The sequence below is a fragment of the Mesoplodon densirostris genome, chromosome 19 (assembly GCF_025265405.1).
Source record: "Mesoplodon densirostris isolate mMesDen1 chromosome 19, mMesDen1 primary haplotype, whole genome shotgun sequence".
NCBI lineage: Eukaryota > Metazoa > Chordata > Mammalia > Artiodactyla > Ziphiidae > Mesoplodon > Mesoplodon densirostris.
The window spans coordinates 13,075,205-13,097,698 of record NC_082679.1 but is presented as its reverse complement, the minus strand read 5'-3'; the positions used below and the strand labels follow the sequence as shown (position 1 = coordinate 13,097,698).

Here is a 22,494-nt window from a genome sequence, read left to right as displayed (position 1 = left end):
TGTAGGACATATATTAAGTTAACCTTAAAAATTCATTCCAATATACAGTAGGTGCACAAATACTGTTTGATTCCACTTATACGAGGTACCTAGAATAGTCAAATTCATAGAGTCAGAAAGTACATTGGTAGATGCCAGGGACCCCCCTCAGGGTGGGGAGGGGGAATGGGGAGTTAGTGTTCCTATCCTTTTTTTTTTTTTTTTTTGATGTGGACCATTTTTTTTGTCTTTATTGAATTTGTTACAATATTGCTTCTGTTTTATGTTCTGGTTTTTTAGACCTGAGGTATGTGGGATCTTAGCTCCCTGACCAGGGATCAAACCCACACCCCCTGCATTGGAAGATGAAGTCTTAACCACTGGGCCTCCAGGGAAGTCCAGGGGAGTTAGTGTTTAATGAGGACAAAGTTTCAGTTTAGGAAGGTGAAAAATTCAGGAGATGGATGATGATGAGAGTTGCACAACAATGTGAATGTACTCGGTGTCACTGAACTGTACAGTTAAATATGACTAAAATAGTGTTTTATATTATGTGACTTTTACCACAATAAAAATATATTTTAAAAAAGAAAAGCATGAAATAAAACAATTTCGGGACTTCCCTGGTGGTGCAGTAGTTAAGAATCCGCCTGCCAGATTTTGACAGATCAAGAGGAAATACACCCAAGAAGCCCCACCCACACCTGGGCCTGATTTAGACAATGAGATTATGGACTTTGAACAGATACTATGATGGGATAAGGCCCTTGGGGACCTTGGGAGGGGGGATGTATTTTGCATGTGGTAGGGACATGATAAATGGTGGCCAGAGGGCAGACTGTGCTGGACAGGTGACCCTCATGATGCTCCTGGTTTTCACACTCATGTGTAACCACCTCCCTTTGAGTGTGGTATAGCCTGTGGCTTGTTACCAACCAATAAAATATGGCAAAGGGGACGGATGTTCATGATTACACATATGTGATGATATGATTATGTTATTTAAAGTTACTTAAAGGCACAGTAGTACCTGTTTTTCCTCTTTCTCTTGCTCTCTTTGAGGAAGCAAGCAGCCATGTTGGGGAACCCCATGTGACAAGGAACTATAGGCAGCCTCTGAGAGCTGAGGTTGGCCTCTGGCCAATAGCCAGCAAGAAACGGAAGCCCTCAGTCCTGCATCCCCAATGAACTGAACTCTGTCAACAACTCGAGTGACCTTGGAGCAGATCCTTCCACAGTTAAGCCTCAGGTGAGACCACAGCCCTAGCCCTTATTGCAGCCTTACAAAACCTTAAACATAGGACCCAGTTAAACTGTGTTCAGGCTCCTGACCTGCAGAAACCATAAGATAAGGAATGTTTTTGTTTTAAGCTGCTAAGTTTGTGACAATTTGTTATACAGCAATAGATGATTAATACAGCATTTGCCTGACCCTGATAGTGAGTGTCTCCTTAAATTTTGCGCCCTAAGTGCCCCCTGTTGCCTCACCCTGGTTCCAGCTCTGGTGTGAATTGTGGTTCACGATGTGTGCAAACACAGTACCTGAATGAGCAGTGTCATTGGGCCATTCTTATCAATTTCCAGGATCTCTCCATTTTTCATTCCCACCAGGATATGTCCATGTCCCAAAGTGATGGCACAAATTGAAGGGTTATCTTCCAAAAGCAAGCCTGAGGAGGAAAAAATACATTTAATACTGCAAATGTTGTATTTAATATAATAAAAAACAAAGCGATTGTAATGATTAAAAAAAAAAGAATCTGCCTGCCAATGCAGGGGACACGGGTTCCAGCCCTGGTCCGGGAAGATCCCACATACCGCAGAGCGACTAAGCCCATGTCCCACAACTACTGAGCCTGCGCTCTAGAGCCTGTGAGCCACAACTACTGAAGCCCGCACATCTAGAGCCTGTGCTCCACAAGAGAAGCCACTGCAATGAGAAGGCCATGCACCACAACGAAGAGTAGCCCCCCACTCACTGCAACTAGAGAAGGCCCGAGCACAGCAACAAAGACCCAACACAGCCAAAAATAAATAAAAATAAAATAAAAATAAATTTATAAAAAAAAGGAAAGAAAACAATCTCTATTCATTGATGGCATGATATGTAGATGATCCCAAGGAATCTACATAAATATTCTTAAAACTAGTAAGTGATTTTGACAAGGTCACAGGATAATGTGCAAAAGTAAATCATATTTCCATATACTAGGAACCAAAAATTAAAAATAAAAAAATTTTAAATACCATTTGTAAGATCATTAAGTATATGAAATATACTTAATTATAGGGATAATTCTGACCAAACGTGTAAGATCTGTACACTAAAAACTAAAAAACAGTGCTGGGAGAAATTAAGGTATACCTAATAAGTGGAGAAATATACTGAGCTCATAGATTGGAAAATATAATGCTAAGATGTCAGTTTTCTCCAAATTAGTCTATAGATCCAATACGTTCCCAAATCCAATCCTGTAAGAATTTTTTACAAAAATTGAAAAGCAGATTCCAAAATTCTTATAGAAATGCTATGTATGTAGAATAAACAAAATAACTTTGAAAAATAAGGATAAAGTTGGAAGACTTCCACCACTGAACTTTAAGATTTATAAAGCTATAGTATAAAGCTTAAGACAATGTGGTATTGGTGTCAAGATAGAAAAATAGATCAGGAGAAAAAACAGTCCACAGAGAGATCCACACATGCATAGTCAATTGAATTTTGACAAAGTTTCAAGGTAATTCACTGGGAAGAGCTTTTTCAACAAATGGTGCTGGAACAACTGGGTATCTATATGCAAAAACGTAAACTTTGATCAACACTTTGCACCATATACAAAAAACAACTCAAAATGAATCACAGATCTAAATGTAAAATATGAAACTACAAAACTTTTAGAAGAAAACATAGAGGAAAAACCTTTGTGAATTTCCATTAGGCAAAGATTTTTTAGGCAAACTGAGAGCATGACCCATTAAAAATTTGATAAAGTGGATTTAAAAATCAAGAACATCAGGCTTCCCTGGTGGCGCAGTGGTTGAGTCCGCCTGTTGATGCAGGGGACACGGGTTTGTGCCCCGGTCTGGGAAGATCCCACATGCCACGGAACGGCTGGGCCCATGAGCCATGGCCACTTGGCCTGCGCGTCCAGAGCCTGTGCTCCGCAATGGGAGAGGCCACAACAGTGAGAGGCCCGCGTACCGCAAAAAAAAAAAAAAAACGGCAAATGATTTGAAGAAGCACTCCACCAAAGAAGATGGATGGATGGTAAAAAAAAAAAAAAAAAAAAAAAGGCTCAACACTGTTAGTCGCTAGGTAAATTCGGATGTAAACCATACCCGTTAGCATGTCTAAAATGGAAAAGACTGATTCAAAAGTAAGGGAGTATTTGGTGAGGATGTGGAGCAATGAGAACTCTCACACTGCTAATGGGAATGTAAAATGGTACAACCACTTTGGGAAACAGTTTGGCAGCTTCTTAAAAAGTTAAACGTACACCTACCATATGACCTAGCCATTCCACCCCTAGGTATTTACCCAAGAGAAATAAAAGCACACGTCCAACTTGTACATAAATGTTCATAACAACTTTACTTGTAATAGCCAAAGACTGTCAATCAATACAATGGAATACTCAGCAATAAAAAGGAATGAACTGTTGATACACACAGTAACATGGATAAATGTGAGAATAATGCTGAGTGAAAGAGTGCATACCACATGATTCCATTTACATAAAATTCTAAAATGTGCAAATGAATGAGAGTTTTCGGACGTGGAGGTAAGGAGAGGGCAGGAGGGAGAGAGTACAAAGGGACGTGAAGCAACTTTTGAGGGTAATAGATATGTTCATTATCTTGACTCTGGTGATGGTATTTTGTGTACATGTATGCCAAAACTTATCAAATTGTATACTTTGAATATGTGCAGTTTATGGTATATCAATTATACCTGTTTTTTTAAAAGCACTATTTTAAATAGCTTGAAAAATTGTATTAGGTATAAGTCTAGCAAAATATGTGCAGTGTCTGTATACTGAAAGGGACAAACACTAAAGAAGGAAATCAAAGAAGAACTAAATAAATGGAGAGACATACCACTTTTATGAATGGGAAGACAATATTGTTAAGGTGCCAGTTCTCTCCAAATTGATCTATAGATTTAATGCAATCCAAATAAAAATCCCAGTAGCAGTTAAAAAAAACAAATTATATATATATATATATGTATAATATACATAAGCTATATGTATAATATGTATGTGTATACATACACACATATATAAGAATGAATATATAGAGAAAAAGAGAATGATAAAGCAAATGTGTTCAAATGTTAACATTTCGGGAATCTGGGTAAAGAGTATTTACCAGTCTTAGAAGTTTCTGTAACTGAAATTTCAAAATAAAAAGACTTTTGAGAAGGGTTTATACTGTATTGCTTTGTTGTCTATTTTTTTTAGGTATTACATATTTTGTGAACATATGGCATATCATTAAATATTCTACACCACTTTTAAAAATTGTGATAGCCTATAATGGATGGATGGTTTAAAGGTTATTTATTGTTAGACATTTACATTTGCTCTTTCCCAGAGTTTAATACTTACCTAACATTTACTCCATATTTTTGCTGCCTTCTGAACAGTTCAGACCCCTCCCTCCACTTCTACTCTGGGACTAAGTAAAGCTCTTCCTTCCTGGGCCTTTGATAGTAATACTGGGGACAGGATAAACCTAGACCAGGTGTCATCTATCTACTATATGAAGCCCCCAGATGTGTTTTATTTGGCCTGCATGGTGTGTTTGTGTTTGAATTTATTGTCAACATTTAAAAATTAGAAGACTTCACTTGACAGGGACTTCCCTGGAGGTCCAGTGGTTAAGACTTCATACTTCCACTGCAGGGTGTGTGGGTTCAATCCCTGGTCCGGGAACTAAGATCCCACATGCTGCACAGTGCAGCCAAAAAAAAAAGGACTTCACTTGAAACTCTAGTTGAAACACCAGATCTGGCAACAATGGGCCAACACTCTGGCATGGCTATTGTAGCTGGAGTTGAGTTTCAACCACTCTCTGTAGATGAGGAATAGGTTCTCTGCCAGCCCAGCTATCTTTACAGACTTGTCTGCTGGCTCCTGTATGCACTTAGTCTCACCCAGGGCTCTAAAGACACAGATTCATGAACACCCTCACTCAACACAAGAGCTGCTCAGGACTTCTGTTAGAAGGCAGTGTAGTCAAGAGGAAGAAAGCCCTGGCCTTCAACCAGGAGAGTTAAATTTTAGTCAGCTGGGCTGGTCCTGGCTTTAATATGCCCACTGTGAAATGACCTAGAAGTGTGGTTCTTAACTGGGAGATGGAGGGGAGGGTCATAATGATAGGGTGCTAGGAAAGGTGGGTCTAGCTTGAAAAATCTCCCTAAATGATTTGATGTCCTCCTTTTTGAAAACAACTGGCTTACCTGTCAAAGATCATCTGCAAATCCAAATGATAGGCTCTGGATTTGAATGCCAGGTCTACCATTTACTTGCTGTGTGATCTTGGGCAAGATCTTGGGCACCTCTCTGAGCCTGGTTTCTCATGTAGGACCTGAAAAAGAAAGAAGACAACAGTTCCCATTTCAAATCCCACTTGAATCTGAGATTAAATCATGATATATATAAGACACGTAAGAGTCCCTGGCACAAGGTAAGGACTCTGTATAAGTGGTTGCTTTTACTACCCCCTAAGATTGTTGTGAAGATTAAATGAGATAATGAGGTAAAATGCTTAGCAAAGAACCAGGTACATGGTCAGTGTTCAGGAAAGGGCTACTTATGATTATTCTCCATAAAGATTCCAAAGGGATACATTGATTTATCATTGCCAAAGGTAGCAAAGAGAACTTGGAGACAATTTGACTGGGCTTGGGGGAATAACTTATAGACTCTAAGACTCAAGTAAAAATCTGGGATGCCTTTTGGGTGTTAGACAGAGATATGAAAGATAGAACTGAGGGTTGTCAATGCAGAGAAAAAAGGAAGGATTTGTTGCCATTGTTTTCCTTTTTTTGTGGAAATAAAAACGCTGGGACCTTAAACTAGGAAGACAGGGACCAGATCTGATTAATCTCTGGGTTCCCCCTGTGTAGGGCTGACACTGAGCAGGAACCACTGACTTTCTTTGACTTAGTGGAAGTGACTTTCTCTTGTCTGAGCCTCAATTTCCTCATCAGTAAAATGAGGAAAAGGAAACCTACCCCTGAAAGTGTTGTAAGGATTCAGAGATCACGGTTGGGAAATTGCCTGGCTAAAAGTACTCACACAAAACGGTGTCTAGTGTGACAACCCATCACACACCGCTGAGAATGGGGAAAAAATTTTTTTACATTCTTTTTTTATATTCTTTTCCATTATGGTTTATCACAGGATACTGGATATAGTTCCCTGTGCTATACATTAGGACCTTGTTGTTTATCCATTCTAAATGTAATAGTTTGCAACTACCAACCCCAAACTCCCAGTCCATCCCTCTCCCTCTCCCATCCCCCTTGGCAACTATAAGTCTGTTCTCTATGTCTGTGAGTCTGTTTCTCTTTCGTAGATAGGTTCATTTGTGCCATATTTTAGATCCCACTCATAAGTGATATCATATGGTATTTGTCTTTCTCTTTCTGACTTCACTTAGTATGATAATCTCTAGTTGTATCCATGTTGCTGCAAATGGCATTATTTTGTTCTTTTTTATGGCTGAGTAGTATTCCATTGTATATATGTACCACACCTTCTTTATCCATTCATCTGTCGATGGACATTATGTTGTTTAGGCTACTGTGAATAGTGCTGCTATGGACATAGGGGTGCATGTATCTTTTACAATTATAGTTTTGTTTGGTTATATGCCCAGGAGTGGGATAGCTGGATCATATGGTAATTCTATTTTTAGTTTTCTGAGGAACCTCCATACTGTTTTCCACAGTGGGTGCATCAACTTACATTCCCACCAACAGTGCAGGAGGGTTCCCTTTTCTCCACACCCTCTCCAGCATATGTTATTTGTAGACTTTTTAATGATGGCCATTCTGACCAGTGTGAGGTGGTACCTCATTGTAGTTTTGATTTGCATTTCTCTAATTAGTGACGTTGCACAAAAAATTTTTTTATGACAGACTATATCAAATGTATGCTCCACCGGTGGGAGTGTAAGTTAGTACTATAGTTTGACAGTGTCTGCTAAAGCTAAACACATACCTGCCCTGGAGTATATTCCCATGTTTACCAAAGAAATGTATTAGAATATTCATAGCATCAGTATAGCCCCAAACAGTAAAATATCCAGTTTTAGGCATATTCACACAATGGAAACCATACGGAAATGAAAATGAAAGAACTATCCCTACACACAATATGAATCTCACAAACATAATGTTAAATAAAAGAAGGTAAAAACACAGTACACACTGTATGGGTCCCTAGAGAGTTTGAAACAGACAAAGTAATCCATGCTGTTAGAAATCAGGTAAATGATAACTTTCAGAGGGGATGAGGGTGGCAGAAAGAGCATGTGCGGAGCTTCTGGGTGCTTCTCTGTTTGGTTTCTTGATCTGAGTATTGGTTATATGCGTGTGCTCACTTTGTGTAAATTCGTTGAACTGCACACTAATGACATGTATACTTCTCTGTACTTATACTTGAGTAAAAAGTTTACTTGACAAAACTGTAGCTGGTGTGATGAACAGCGGCCAGAACAGGCTTTGAGGACAGACAGATCTGGGGCCCCGCGCTCTGGTTTCTTTCCCTGTAAAAGAGGGAACATAATGTCTGTCAAGATTCGATGAAGTGAGCACGTAAGACTTAAGCACAGGGCCTGGTCTATATAGGCCTGCAGTTCTCCTGCGTGATCCAACTCCTGGCACCGCTGCCACACCTTCTCCAGCCCTAATGCGTGGGTTCTACTTGATTCACGGTAATGAAGTAACTGGTAATGGCGGGCTTGGGGCTCCTCACCCCCGGGATGGAGCCCGGTAAAAAGTGTCATTCTCAGGGGCAGCCCCCGTCTTCCCGCCCCCGCGCAGGGGGCAATCCTCGGCTGCAGCCTACTTGGAAACCCCCTAAAAGAGCCCCTCTGCGAAACCCGGCCAAAGGCAGCTCCAGCCCCGCCACTAAAGATAAAAGAGCACTTTGCCATCAGACTCTGACAGATCTCTGGGAAACTCCTCAGGTCAAAGAGCAACGAGGGCAGCGCCGCCTGCCAGCGAGAACACCCGCGCGCGAGAATGCCGTGCGAGACTGCGCCAAGGCGCGCTATTGCACGCGCGAACCGCCCCGGGCCCGCCCGCGCGCTCGCGCGGTTAGGAGTGCGCCTGAGCATATCTTGGGGGAGGAGCTCAGGACGAGGTCGCCCTGCCCTTCATCTATCTGGCCTATCCGGCCCATCCGGCCGTCTCTCCTTGGTGTCTTAAACTACGTTTCCCAGAATCCATCCAGGCCCTGGCTTTCCGGTGGCATCAGCGGAAGCGGTGACTGGCTTAGGCCGGGCTGCACAGGGGCCGGCTTGGTCGCTATGGAGGAAATAGGCATCCTGGTGGAGAAAGCTCAGGTCCGTTGGGGCCTGGCTCGCGGGGAGAGGGCGAAGCCGATCTGAATGGGATGTTGAGCGACTTCGGGGATCCAGGCCTGGGTCTGAGTGTTTTCGGAGGTCTCAGTGGAGAGCTTCGTGCCGTCCCGAGGCCTGGGCTGTGGCTGAGTGATGTTGGGAGGGCAGTAGGGCTCGGAAAGCTGGGCTGGGGAAACGAGTGACATTAGAGGTTCTTTGGGACTGAATGATTTCGAGGTTTAGCTGGGAATGCTGTGACATCGGTGACCCGGCGGCACTGGGGATGGGTCGGTAGTGAGTGATGTATGGGATTCGGCCGTGGGGCAGAATGATATCTGAGGCTGGGCTGGGGAGCTGACTGACATTCGGGGCTTAGCTGGTGTTGGAGGGCCGAGTAGTGTATGTGGTCTGGCCGAGTGATGTTTGGGGACTCCCTGGCAGCTGGATGACATAAGGGCCTAGTGTGAGTTGGAGTTCTGTGACATAAGGCGTCTTCGGGAGGTAATTGAGTAACGCCCGGACTGTATGAAGGCGTGTTGACTTTACCAGTCAATTGAGAGAGCCGTATGATATTAGGAACCTGTTGAGGGGGGCTGGAGGGCATTGGGGTCTGGTAAGGAACTGATAAGACATTTAGGCCCTAGATGGGAGTTGGGTGACATTGCAGACATGTGACAAGTGGCATATGATACCAGAAGATCTGTTTGGAAGGCTGTTTGACCGAGGGGCCTGTGAGGAGTTGGGTGACTTCAGGAACCTGTTTAGGGGACTGAGAGGTTTCCACGATCTATTTAGGGAGCTGAATGATGTCAGGAGCCTATTAGGGGCCAAGTGACTTCATGGTGAAGTGGGATGGGGGCTCTAGATTCTTTCATAAGGGGACCTTCTTTTTCCAACCTGAGTTTCCCTCCATGGTCTAGGATGAGATCCCAGCCCTGTCTGTGTCACGGCCCCAGACTGGCCTGTCCTTCCTGGGGCCTGAGCCTGAGGACCTGGAGGACCTGTACAGCCGCTACAAGGTACATTCAAACCCAATCCGGACCCTGCACAGGGCCCAGCATCCCATACTTCCCCCACCTTCCACTGCTCCTTGGCTCATCAAGGCCTGGAGCCATCCCCTACCTCTTCCCTCTCTGCTCACAGAAGCTGCAGCAAGAGCTGGAGTTCCTGGAGGTGCAGGAGGAGTACATCAAGGATGAGCAAAAGAACCTGAAGAAGGAATTCCTCCATGCCCAGGAGGAGGTGAAGCGAATCCAGAGCATCCCACTGGTTATTGGGCAGTTTCTGGAGGCTGTGGATCAGAATACAGCCATCGTGGGCTCCACCACAGGTGCGTGGGGGGTTGTTTACTCATCTGTTCATTCAACAGCTGTCAACTGTTTCCTGCCACGTGCCAGGAACTTACAGCGGCAAATGAGGCAAGACAGTGTAATGGTGTTTTTCAGAGTATTCTGAGTCTGATGCAAAAGTGGAAATATATTTTACGTTCTCTCGCTCTTTCTTTCTCTATGTGTGTGTATATAACTCATATAGTAAAAGTTTGACCAAACGATAGTTAGCCACACTATGTGTGACATACTCTAACTAGTTTCCCATTTTGTTCTAGTCTGTTTTGTTTTAAACAACGTTCTGGTCATGACTCTCAAATGATTTCACAACTCCTACTGGGTTGGGACCTGCAATTTGAAAGCACAGGTGAAGTGTTAAGAGATTGGGCTCTGGTAAGGACCCAGTATATGGGAGCTGCTGTTCTTAACGTGGGTCTAGGCTCTGCCTTCATGATGGGTGTTGTCTCTGCATCTTATCTGTCTTTTCGTGCTTCTGGCCTCTGCTCCTCTGGACCAAGCCATATTCTTATAAAGCTTGCGGGGAAAGGTGTGTGACTGGGCCTGGAATTGGACTGACGGGCTGGTAGTGAGGTAGTAAAGGGAGGGAGATATCCAAAATGAGGCCTGTGTCTTTGATCTTTAGGACTTAGGGGGACAGTGGCTATCTCTGAGATGGCGACATGGGCAGAAAAGCAGGTTTGCAGGGAGACAGTGAGGGCAGTCTGGGACATCATGGGGAAGTGTCTGGGAGGTCACTGGACATCCAGGTCTGAAGGTCAGGAGAGAGACTGAGGCCAGAAAGAGATGTGTGTGTCACTACCATAAATGTAGAAGGTGGACTGGGGACGTGAGACTGGAGGCTGGGCAAGCAAGAAGGATTCTGCTGCAGAGACCTAGATGGGAGAGGATGGTGCTGAATCAGGGCAGGGTCCCTGGGCAGGAGGGAAGGGGTTAGTCAGAGAGACGTTTTAGGAGGCTGGTGGACCGCCATGGTGACTGACGGGCTGTGGAGGGAAGCAGAGAAAAGTCCAGAATGAGGCTTAGGGCTCTCGCTAGTGACTCGGCACCGTGGGCCTCCCTGAGACAGAGACCCAGGAGGAGCAGCATAAATGGGGGGAAGGTACTGAGAACACATTGAGACATGGTGAGTGAGACATGCCGTGGGGATGTCCACGGGCAGTCATTCCAGGAGGCTGCTGGTCACCTGGGGCTGGAGCTCAAGAGTCAGGGATAGACAGGGAAGTTGTTAGTGTGGATGCGGGGGTGGACTGGAGGAGGCAAGACTAGAAGCCAGGAGGGCCATTTGGGGTCTGAGTGAGAGATACTGTCTGCCTGGAAGTACAGCTGTGAGGTTGGCAGTTTTGAGGTTTGGCACTTCTCATTTTCCCGTCTCCCTTCTCGTCCTCTTCCCAAAGGCTCCAACTACTATGTGCGCATCCTGAGCACCATCGACCGGGAGCTGCTCAAGCCCAACGCCTCGGTGGCCCTCCACAAGCACAGCAACGCCCTGGTGGACGTGCTGCCTCCTGAGGCCGACAGCAGCATCATGATGCTCACCTCAGGTGAGGGGGAGCCCAGGGCCAGGGAGGCCTGAGGGGACCCTGCGGGCCAGGCTGGGAGCCCCAGCTCTGCTCTCCCACCAGATCAGAAGCCAGACGTGATGTACGCGGACATCGGGGGCATGGACATCCAGAAGCAGGAGGTGCGGGAGGCCGTGGAGCTCCCCCTTACGCACTTTGAGCTCTACAAGCAGGTGAGGAGCTGGAGCTGGCAGGGAAGGGAGAGGCCGTCCCCACCATGTCTCCAGTTGGTGATGGACTCCCCGGCTTGTGCTCGTCTCCACCTCTGTGCTTCAGATCGGCATCGACCCTCCCCGAGGCGTCCTCATGTATGGCCCGCCCGGCTGCGGGAAGACCATGTTGGCAAAGGCTGTGGCTCATCACACGACAGGTGAGCTGCTTGGCCCCTCCCCCGAGCTCTGACCTTCTGGGCTCTTCCGACCTTGCCCTCAGCTCTCTCATCCTCCCCAGGAAGTAGTGTGGCACAGCGATTCAGAACATGGGCTCTAGGGTCAAAGACCCAGTGTGCGTCTTACTGAGTGGCTGTGCCGTCCTGGGGAGGTGACTTTACTCTCGTGCCTCAACTTCCTCATCTAATAAATAGAACACTCATTTCACAGCATGATTATGGGGATTAATGAAATAATGCCATGTTTTTCCTACTAATGGGTCATTACTAATGACCCGTTAGTAATTATGAATTCAAATTCATGGGTTGCAACCAGCATTTTAAAAAATGAAACAGAACAGAAAATGTTGGAGTCCACCCCACATAGTAAGAACTCGTATTGTTTGTGAACACACACAAACACTGTACACAGGTGTGCTGTGGTTGTTTACAGATGTATTTCTTCTTGTAGGTTCTAAACAAAAATGTCTGAAAGTCACTGTATTACTGTTTGTAAAGCCTAAGGACAGGACTCAGCTCATCTTAAAATCTTAATATGTCTAAGCCAGGGAGCAGTAGAGGGCAGTGGGTAAGTAGTGTGTTTTCTGGGCCAGACTGCCTGTGTTTGAAATCTGGCCCCCTACAAATACTTATATAAGTTAGTACTACTTATGTAAGTTAGTTTATGTAACTACTTGGCAAGTTAGCCTCTCTGTGCCTCCATTTCTTAATTTTCTGGATTATTCAGAGGATGAAATCAATATAAAGCTTCTAAAACCATACCTGGTACATAGTAAGTGGACAGTAAATGTTAGCCATTGTCATGATCAGTCATTGAACTTCTGCTCTCCCAGGTGCTGGGATATAGGGATGAGTCAGACCTGTCCCCTGCATTGGAGAATCTCCCAGTGTGGCTGAAAAAAAGGAAAATAAACACTTAGAACTCAGTCAGTTAGTATTTATTGAGCACCTAATATGTACCAAGCTGTGTTCTAGGTGCGGAAGACATGGCAGTGAACAGAACAAAGTCTCCTTTCCTCGTAAAGCTGATGTCTTAGTTGAGGAAGCACTAACAGATGAATAAAGAGCTTATATGTCATGTGGTACTAATGCCTGAAGAAAACAACTAAGGGACAGGGGATAGGGAATAACAAGGGCTGCAGCTTTATGTGCCGGGACTGGAGGTGGTCAGGGAAGACTTTTCTGAGGTGACATTTCCATAAAGACCTAGAAGAAGCCTTGAGGGAGTGAGTCATGTGGACGTCTTGGGGAGGGAGTGTGTCAGGCTGAGGGACTCGGGTGCAAAGGCCTTGAGACAGGTGTGTGCTTAGTGTTCTAGGAACAGTGAGGAGGCCCCAGTAGTTGAAGCCAAGTGAGCAAGGGGGTTATGGTTGGAGGTGAGCTTGGGTGGGAACGGTCTGCAGAGTAGCACATGCTCCAAAGAAGCAAGGAAGGTAGTGGGATAGCCCTAAAGAAGGGTTGTCAATCCATTCTGCATAGGCTCTTAGGTAGGGGTTTCCAGAAGAGAGGTGTGAGGAGTCTGTCAGGCACACAGTTGGGAGAAGGAATAGCATTTGCGAAGCCAGGAGGTGGGAAAGAACCCATTTAGGGAGTCGTGAGTAGTGGTGAGTAGACCGTGACTAAACTCGACGAGGGCAGGGAACTTGTGCATTTGTCATTTTTTGTGTTTCCAGTGCCCGCCGAGTAGCTGAATTGTGGTAGGTGCTCAGAAAATAACTGTTGAATGGCTGGCTGAAGGAGGGGCTGTGCAGGTCCAGGGATCAGAATGGGCGTGAATATAAATAGTCTTAGTGCTAACCTAAGAGATTTCGACTGTTGTCCTGAGATCAGGGTGGTTTTAGACAGGCAGGGTTCAATAGAAATACAATTGCCCCTCGAACAACAGAGGCTTGAACTTCGAGGGTCCACTTATACCCAGATTTTTTTCACATGATGCATGGTTGGATGAATCTGCAGAGGCAGAACTGCAGATCTGGAGGGCCAGCTATGAAGTTATACACGGATTGTATGCACAGAGGGTCAGCACCCCTGGACCCTGTGTTGTTCAAGGGTCAACTGTATAATGAAGCTACATATATAATTAAAATTTTTAAGTACTCATTTTTTAAACAAGTTAAAAGAACTAGGTGAACTTCGTCTAAAATATGTCTTTTTATTTAACCAGTATACTCAAAAATATTATTTTAACATGCAGCAGATACAAAACTTGAGTTTTTCTATAATTTTTTATTGTAGTAAAATATATATAGCATAAAATTTACCATTTTAACCACTTTATAAATATACAGTTTATAAGTGGCATCAAGTGGATTCACAGTGTTGTACAGCCATCACCACTATCCACTTCTGGGACTTGTTCATCATCCAAACTGTAACTCCATACCCATTAAACAATCATTCCCTATTTCTCCCTCCCCGCAGCCCCTGATAACCTCTATTCTACTTTCAGTCTCTATGAATTTGCCTATTCTGGGCACCTCATATACATGGATGAATCATGGAGTATTTGTCTTTTTGTGACTGGCTTATTTCCCTTAGCATAATGTCTTTGGGGCTTACCCATGTTGAAACATGTGCCAGAATTTATTTCCTTTTGAAAGCCAAATAATATTCCAAATAATATTCTGTTGTATGTATATAGCACACTTTATCTATCTATTCATTTGTTGATGGACATTTATTGAGATATTTTACTTTTTTTGTACTGTCTTTTGAAGTCTGGTATGTATTTCACATTTACAGCACATCTCATTTTGGACCAGCCACATTTTGGTTGCTCAGTAGCCACTTGCCGCCAGTGGCCACCACATTATAGAGGGACAGGGCTGCAACTTGCACAACTCCTAGTTTATGACCAGATCTACATAATGGACTTTATGTCTCCTTTCTCTGTCGTGGCTGGAAGGAGTGTCCTGGAGGTTGCTCCGTGCAACACAAAGCCACATCCAGTCACTAACAACAAGTTAAACTCTAAGAAAAGATGGAAAGGAGAGGCAAGCCCAGAACAAACCTGTCTTTAACCCCATTGCCACTTGTTGATTATGTCAGAATATGTGTTCCTGGTTCTTGACTCTTGCATGATATTCAAAAGTGGGTCCTTTGAGCTCTTGGTAAGGCAGCATGATGCCTGTGTATGGAAAACCTATTTTCTTACTGATTTTTCAAGCACTCTGGAAATTCACATTTTTTGGTATGTTGGATTCCATGAATGTCTCTAGCTCTACTTTGTCGGTATGTTGAAGCACAGACACATTTTTTTTAATACCTGATTTTTAAATGTTGGGCCAAAAAATGACACATCCATAGGCAGGATTCATGATTTGTGCTGCTGGGTCTCTGTGGGGTACAAGCTGGTCCTCCTGACTGGATCTGGAACCCAGCCCAGGTCATGAGAGAATGACCTGGCTACTTGGAGTGGGTATCCAAAGAAAAGGATGTCCTCAAGGAATTCTCAGTTTCAGTTGAAGTATTATGGGGCCCTACAGGTGTCCCATTCTCGTCTAACCCCTGTCACTCTGCCATCAGCTGCATTCATCCGAGTTGTGGGCTCAGAGTTTGTACAGAAGTACCTGGGTGAGGGCCCTCGCATGGTCCGGGATGTGTTCCGCCTGGCCAAGGAGAACGCACCTGCCATCATCTTCATAGATGAGATTGATGCCATCGCAACCAAGAGATTCGATGCCCAGACAGGGGGTGAGTGATGTCCAAACAGGGCCTGGGGCCTTTTTTTTTGGATGACTTTTTGGCTGCGTTGGGTCTTCGTTGCTGCATGTGGGCTTTCTCTAGCTGCAGCGAGCAGGGGCTACTCTTCATTGTGGTGCCCAGGCTTCTCACTGCAGAGCCTTCTCTTGCTGCATTGCAGAGCACTGGTTCTAGGTGCACAGGCTTCAGTAGTTGCAGCGTGTGGCCTCAGTAGTTGTGACTTGCGGGCCCTAGAGCGCAGGCTCAGTTGTGGCGCACGGGCTTAGTTGCTCCGCAGCATGTGAGATCTCCCCAGACCGGGGCTTGAACCCGTGTCCTCTGCACTGGCAGGTGGATTATTAGCCACTGTGCCACCAGGGAAGTCCCAGGGCCTGGGGTCTTGGGCAGGCTTGTCATGCAGGATGCCCTGGACTGACCGTGTTATGTACTATCCAGCTGACAGGGAGGTTCAGAGAATCCTGCTGGAGCTACTGAATCAAATGGATGGATTCGACCAGAACGTCAACGTCAAGGTTTGGGGTTCAGGATGGGCGAGGGGAGGTGTGGTGTGGGAATCAGGGAAAGATGGAGGCTGGCATGTGAGGAGATAGGAGTTGCGACAGGATGGAGAGTATAGTGGGGACAGAGATCTGAGCTGGCCTGTTGCCGATGCCAGGTGATCATGGCCACAAACAGAGCAGACACCCTGGATCCTGCTCTGCTGCGGCCGGGACGCCTTGACCGTAAAATTGAATTTCCACTCCCTGACCGCCGCCAGAAGAGATTGATTTTCTCCACTATCACCAGCAAGATGAACCTCTCTGAGGAGGTTGACTTGGAAGATTGTATCCTGCTCTAGAAGCGAGGGGAGGGTCATCCTTGAGAATGGGGATTAGATCTCCACCTCTGCCATCACGACCACCCAGACTGTGCACGTGGGAGACCAAGGTCTGGGGAGGGGGATGGTGACAAAGACGGCCCAAGAACGACTTCTGGCTCCAGGCATTCACCCAGTCATGCATGGAGTGGTTTCCTTAACTCACCTGCTATAGATGTGGCCCGACCAGATAAGATTTCAGGAGCTGATATCAACTCCATCTGTCAGGAGGTGAGTGATGGTTTCTCTCTAGATTGGGCAGGGGGTGTGTGAAGACCCTCCACTCTGCTGCAGTCCTGTCCATCATTGCCTCCCTGGTCTTAGGCTGCGTCTCTCTCTTCCTGCACCCTCACTAGGGGCGGGGAGTGCGGGGAGTAGATTTTAACTGTCATCCCTCAACAGAGCGGGATGTTGGCTGTCCGAGAGAACCGCTACATTGTTCTGGCCAAGGACTTCGAGAAAGCGTACAAGACAGTCATCAAGAAGGATGAACAGGAGCATGAGTTTTACAAGTGACCCCTCTGCCCACACACAGGGGCCGGGGGTTCGCTCACTTCCCCAGCCTCTGTCCCCAAAGCTAGTTCTGTTTTTTCTTTACCCAGGATTGATTCATTCAATAAACTAACAAGATCAAATCTGTTTAATTTCTTCTTACAAGTTTAACTCCTTTGGAGAAGCTGGGCCTTGAATAGGATCCTCTGTGCCCCTCCTGCTCTCCTGACAGATGAGCGGTTGAGGTACATGGTCTGGGTTACAGCTTGAGAGAGAAGTAAAGAATTCAAACTAAATGACCAGAAATTTGGGGAAAAGGATGGAAAATGACCAGACTGCAGCCCCTGACCAGAAAATAAAGTCTCTATCCATCTCCCCACCCACATTTACCATTCGAGTCTTGGGCAGTTCCTGCCTTCTTCACACTCAGAGGGAGTATCAAGGACAGAGAGACCACCCATTAGAGTCCCCCAGAGCAGGGATGAGGGGGTGGGGTGGGGGGGTTGGATGCCTGGGTTCTGTGAATGTCTCTGGCTCTTCATGCCATCTTGTTGGGGCACAGATTCGTTTGGTAGGACCAATTCCCACTTTCTCTTGAAATCTGTTTAAACACCTCTCCCTCTGGGGAGTCTTCTCCGATGCACCAAGAAGGGAAGTAACCCTTCCCCTACACTGCCCTGGCGTTGTGCACATGCTGTGCGCTTTGCACTCCTTATATCTCCAAGTGCTTGCCTCCTCCAGACTGGAACCTCTTGTAGAGTAGTCAGGGATTGTAGCTTGATCACAATTCAAGTCCCAGCACCCACACATGGTAGATATTCAGTTCATGTTCCTTGAACAAAAGTATGAATGTCACTATATATTTGGGAGTGAGATGGGAAGAAGATATAAGGAAAAATAATTGAGGAATCACAGGTCCTTGAAGAAACGGGGGTGATTCTGCTAGATAAGCATGGCATGTTGAACAGAGAAGTTAATTCTTCCTCTCTCCTGGCACCTCACTAAAACAAAAGGAAGGTATAAATTCACATGGACACAGGAAGAGAGAGGAGATGGCAGCAACACAATTTTGGAAAGAGGCAGATACCTGCTTATTGATGTAGCAGACCTGAGGAAACTTGAACCTGAACTCAAGGGAAGCCCAGAAACAGTCATTTTCCCCTTTCAGAAGCTAGGTTCTGAAGGTGAGGCCTGGAAACAGGAGGACTACCTGAAAGGCTGTATAAAAACCAGAACTGATACACTGATTATGCAGGAAACAAATGAGCTGTTGTTACTCCAGGCCCTGTGACCCTTCCCCAGCCTGGCTGAAGACCTCAGATTTACTCTGGAAAGGCTGAACCAGCAGTCTCTGGGCTGGTGTGCCTGGAGCAAGGATGAGAGCGGGGCCGTGCAGAAGACGAGATTGAGATTAAGTGAGATCCCTGGGCAGGCAACTGAAGGATTCCTTCTGAGGAAACCAAGCAGCATGAGAGAAACAGGAAAGTGGGTTGTTAAGACACCTAAAGTCCTCACCATTCACATTCAGCAGCAGCTAATATCTAAAACTGATGAGTTTACAAACGCATGTAACTCAGATTTATGGAAGTAAATTTCAAAAGAAACAAATGAGGATGGGAAGTCCTTGCCTCTTGGAAGTAGACAGGGAAATACAGGGTGAGGGTGACATGGGAATGCTTTTTGTTTCTAATATACTTTATATATATTTATTTAACCTTTTAAAATAGGTACTTAAAAAATGACAGTGGGCCTCCCTGGTGGCGCAGTGGTTGAGAGTCCGCCTGCCGATGCAGGGGATACGGGTTCGTGCCCCGGTCTGGGAGGATCCCATATGCCGCGGAGCGGCTGGGCCCGTGAGCCATGGCCGCTGGGCCTGCGCGTCCGGAGCCTGTGCTCCGCAACGGGAGAGGCCACAACAGTGAGAGGCCCGCATAACGCAAAAAGGAAAAAAAAAAAAAAAAAAAATGACAGTGACAAAACCACGTGAAAAAAATGATTTTACAAGTCCTCTTGGAGGGATGGTAAAGGAAGGAAATTGCTGAAGTGACAAAACACATCCTAAACATCAGTGATAAAGGGCAAAGAGATTGGGAAAAAAACAAAGCCATGTACCTAAGAAATGACAGCAGACTAGTGTGAGGCTAAAGCTATAACTGGTAAGAGGTGGTAGCCACTCACATTAGCTGGGAGAAGGGATATTTGGTATATTTTGTGGGTTGCCCAGCAATCTTGTTGTCTGTGCTTAGGCAAAATTATGAAATGGCCTACCATTATTATGGTCTCAGAGTGACTTTGATATTGATGTTCTGTGAGACTGTTCATGTGCAACAGGATAACAGGCCCAGCTGTGAGCACCAGGCCAGCTTTCAATACCACTGAGGCCTACCTGGAAGTGTCAGGCCAGTTCCTGGATGTCAGGGGCTGCTTTATTTTGTTCTCAATTACGTGCTACCACGTTAAGAGGGAAAAACTAACGCCAGCTTGCTGAATAGCCCAGACACTCGTGCGTTTTGGAAGTGGAGTCTTGAAAGCAAGTGTTTTCCTGCCAAGCGAAACACATACCGCTTTTCTCTGTTCTTCTCTGCAAAGACAAGAGGGAAAAAAAACCCTTAAATATATGTAAACCTTTTTGTTTATTTGTTTTTAATTGTTTTAACTGTAAAAATAATACACATAATAAAGGAGCCCAAAATATAAATGTATAATGTAACAACTTATTATAAATAAAACACTTGCATAAACACCATCCAAGGACCAGGCTGTAGGTTTCCACTGAAAAAGAAATTCCTACACAGCTGCCCATAGGCAGTGATGATCCATTTTGTGAACACATCTGTAATTACTGCAATGGAGAGTGCACCCTGGATTGATACAGCCAGTTTGGACAAATGGCAATCATTTCCCCAGGTTTCATGTATTCTTTAGTAACATTTCCTTTGAGTAAGCATATCTCAGATGAGACTACAGTGCATGTACTGCTAAGTAGTTAAAAAGACTCTGTTGATCAAAAATGACTCTGTACCAATGCAGCAACATGACAAACGTCACCACTGTCTGCACAGACCAGAAGCCATGTCATGATGGCACAGGTCACACCAAAGCCAACCTAGATGACTCAAACGTGGTCTTCCATGTCAGTCTCAAAGGGAGAGGAGGAGGATGAGGGAGCATAAGAAGAAGGAGCCAGGGGCTTCCCTGGTGGCGCAGTGGTTGAGAGTCCGCCTGCCGATGCAGGGGACACGGGTTCGTGCCCCAGTCTGGGAAGATCTCACGTGCCACAGAGTGGCTGGGCCCGTGAGCCATGGCCGCTGAGCCTGCGCATCCGGAGCCTGTGCTTCACAACGGGAGAGGCCACAACAGTGAGAGGCCCGTGTACCGCAAAAAAAATAAATAAATAAAAATTTTTAAAAAATAAAAATAAAAAAAAGAAGAAGGAGTCAGAAGAAGACAGGGCTCAACGTCCTAATGACTGCATAATTTTTTTTTTTACTTGTCCTCACAAATTATCCCAAAATATTACTTGGACATTTTGCTTCTTCTTCAGGATCTTAAGGTATATTTACTGTCTTATGTCATAGGATAGGAGGCTCCAGTGGAACCCTCAGCATGGTGACTCCTCCTGCTAAAGCAGGGACACATCAGGCCAGGCAGACGCTGAACCCAGAGTCCTGCAAGGGAAAGCAGGGTTCTCCCCAAAAGTGAGCCTGGTGACCCCAGTGGCCCAGCACCTGCTTATTTTTATTTTTATATCGATCCATATATATAATTGTGAGGTCATACCATTGCATCTAGTTTCAACCTGCCATCACAGGCTCATTCTAGTTCTCTCCTTTTCCATATCTGAGGTTCCCCGCTGACAGGGAGAAGCTTGGCTGCTCCCAATGCACTTATTGGGTTGGCCAAAAAGTTCGTTCGTAATAGCTTCCAGAGAAACCCGAATGAAATTTTTGGCCAACCCAATAATATATTTACTTACTTGATCAGAACCCCACCTCCACCCCCGCCTGCCACTGCATGTAACAAACTCCTATCACCCTGTTGCGCCCTTCCCCATACAGATGCTCTCCTCACCCTACTTGGGTTCTGAGACTCACTACCTCCTATATCCAACCGACATGAATGTCTCCAACACCCCAATTTGGGCTCCAACACCCAATGCTGGGCAGTACCCATACCCACATGCCCTTTTCACCCTGTTCAGGCTCTGAAATCCCGTACAGGGCATTCCTGCCGTGTGGATGCCCTCCTTATCCTGCTCAGGTTGACACTCCCATGCTGGGCCATTCCACCACTTGGAATGCTCCCTAGTAAGCCCTGTCACCCTACACCAAGCCACCAGCTGCATGAACACCCTCCTCATCCTGGTCAGGCTCAAAGACCCTGCTCTGAGCCCATCTTATGGCTTTAGGACTGAATTGCTCAGAAAGGGAAGGGAAGAGGAAGAGCAAAATGTGTTAGCGTCTGACTAATTGTGGGCTCGCTATACTATGGCACGCTGCCTTTTCAAGCATAAAGCTATCCCCTCAGCCCAAGATTCTCAAACGTATCTGCCACGAGACCCCTCATAGCACAGAAGAGTGAAAAGAATTCCTTCATATTAAAAAAAAAATTACTGGGCTTCCCTGGTGGCGCAGTGGTTGAGAGTCTGCCTGCCGATGCAGGGGACACGGGTTCGTGCCCCAGTCCGGGAAGATCCCACATGCCGCGGAGCGGCTGGGCCCGTGAGCCATGGCCGCTGAGCCTGCGCGTCCGGAGCTTGTGCTCCGCAACGGGAGAGGCCGCAACAGTGAGAGGCCCGCGTACCGCAAAAAAAAAAAAAAAAAAAAAAAAAAAAAAAAAAATTACTATGATTTACATTTTTCTCTAGGAAAAAATTCATTTGATTCTATACAAAATTGTTTGACAGATAAATTACAAATCTTCGGTGCAAATCTTGAAATACACAGCTGATGCTGCAAGAAGATGCACCATATCCTTTTAATAATAGGCCTGTGGCTGCACACGATCACACACCCAGTCGCGAGGCCACTGGCACCCGTGACGTTCTACACGCAGATACTCAGATTCACACAGCCTCGCTGCACTCGCCAACCGCCCCGGTCACACAGCGACCCGCACACCCACCCCATCGCATACACATCACCCCAGTCACAGTCCGGCACAGCCAGTCTCCCACCGCGCCTCTCGCCTCACTGCTCAGTCACGAATCACACTCCAGGCTACTTTCTGTGGCCTCCCTCCGGTCAGATGCCGCTGCAGGCACACACCGTCTCCCACCCAAAGAATTACACACACGCAGAAACACAACTCACCCTCAGCCAGAGGCGGGGTCGGCCCCGCAACCCTCACGGCGTCGCGCGCGTGCAGACAGGTGCACACACACAGACACACGCTCATGAGGCCGGGTACAAAGGGCCACACGCCTGTGAAGCACGAGAGGGGACTACCCCAAGGGAAGAATCTGACAGAATCCGCCTCGCACGTGCTCGGCCTCAGGACGGCACCCGGCGGTCAAGACTCTAGAAGTTCGTCGAGCCTCGCACTGCCTGGACAGGTCCCCGCTGTGAGTTCTCTCAGCTTACCTCGCGAGGG

The 22,494-nt window shown here is 46.1% G+C and overlaps 1 protein-coding gene and 2 long non-coding RNA genes across 3 annotated transcripts; 1 reads left to right on the top strand and 2 right to left on the bottom strand.

Moving 5' to 3' along the window:
* Positions 1-1,535: 1,535 nt before the first annotated feature.
* LOC132479724 (uncharacterized) lies at positions 1,536-7,756 on the bottom strand. The gene is made up of 3 exons (XR_009530570.1): positions 7,669-7,756; positions 5,444-5,571; positions 1,536-1,649 (listed from the first exon to the last, which is right to left on the bottom strand). It is a non-coding gene; the product is annotated as an uncharacterized LOC132479724 (long non-coding RNA).
* A 696-nt stretch (positions 7,757-8,452) lies between these two features.
* On the top strand, positions 8,453-17,045 carry PSMC4 (proteasome 26S subunit, ATPase 4). The gene is made up of 11 exons (XM_060083235.1): positions 8,453-8,559; positions 9,477-9,575; positions 9,700-9,886; positions 11,300-11,446; positions 11,528-11,637; positions 11,741-11,834; positions 15,378-15,545; positions 15,990-16,066; positions 16,210-16,378; positions 16,586-16,641; positions 16,813-17,045. Exons 1-11 carry the CDS (start codon positions 8,524-8,526, stop codon positions 16,924-16,926), a joined length of 1,257 nt encoding a protein of 418 aa, XP_059939218.1. The 5' UTR covers positions 8,453-8,523; the 3' UTR covers positions 16,927-17,045.
* Positions 14,051-22,475, bottom strand: LOC132479723 (uncharacterized). Its single transcript, XR_009530569.1, has 3 exons — positions 22,215-22,475; positions 19,289-19,483; positions 14,051-17,903 (listed from the first exon to the last, which is right to left on the bottom strand). It is a non-coding gene; the product is annotated as an uncharacterized LOC132479723 (long non-coding RNA).
* Positions 22,476-22,494: the final 19 nt, after the last annotated feature.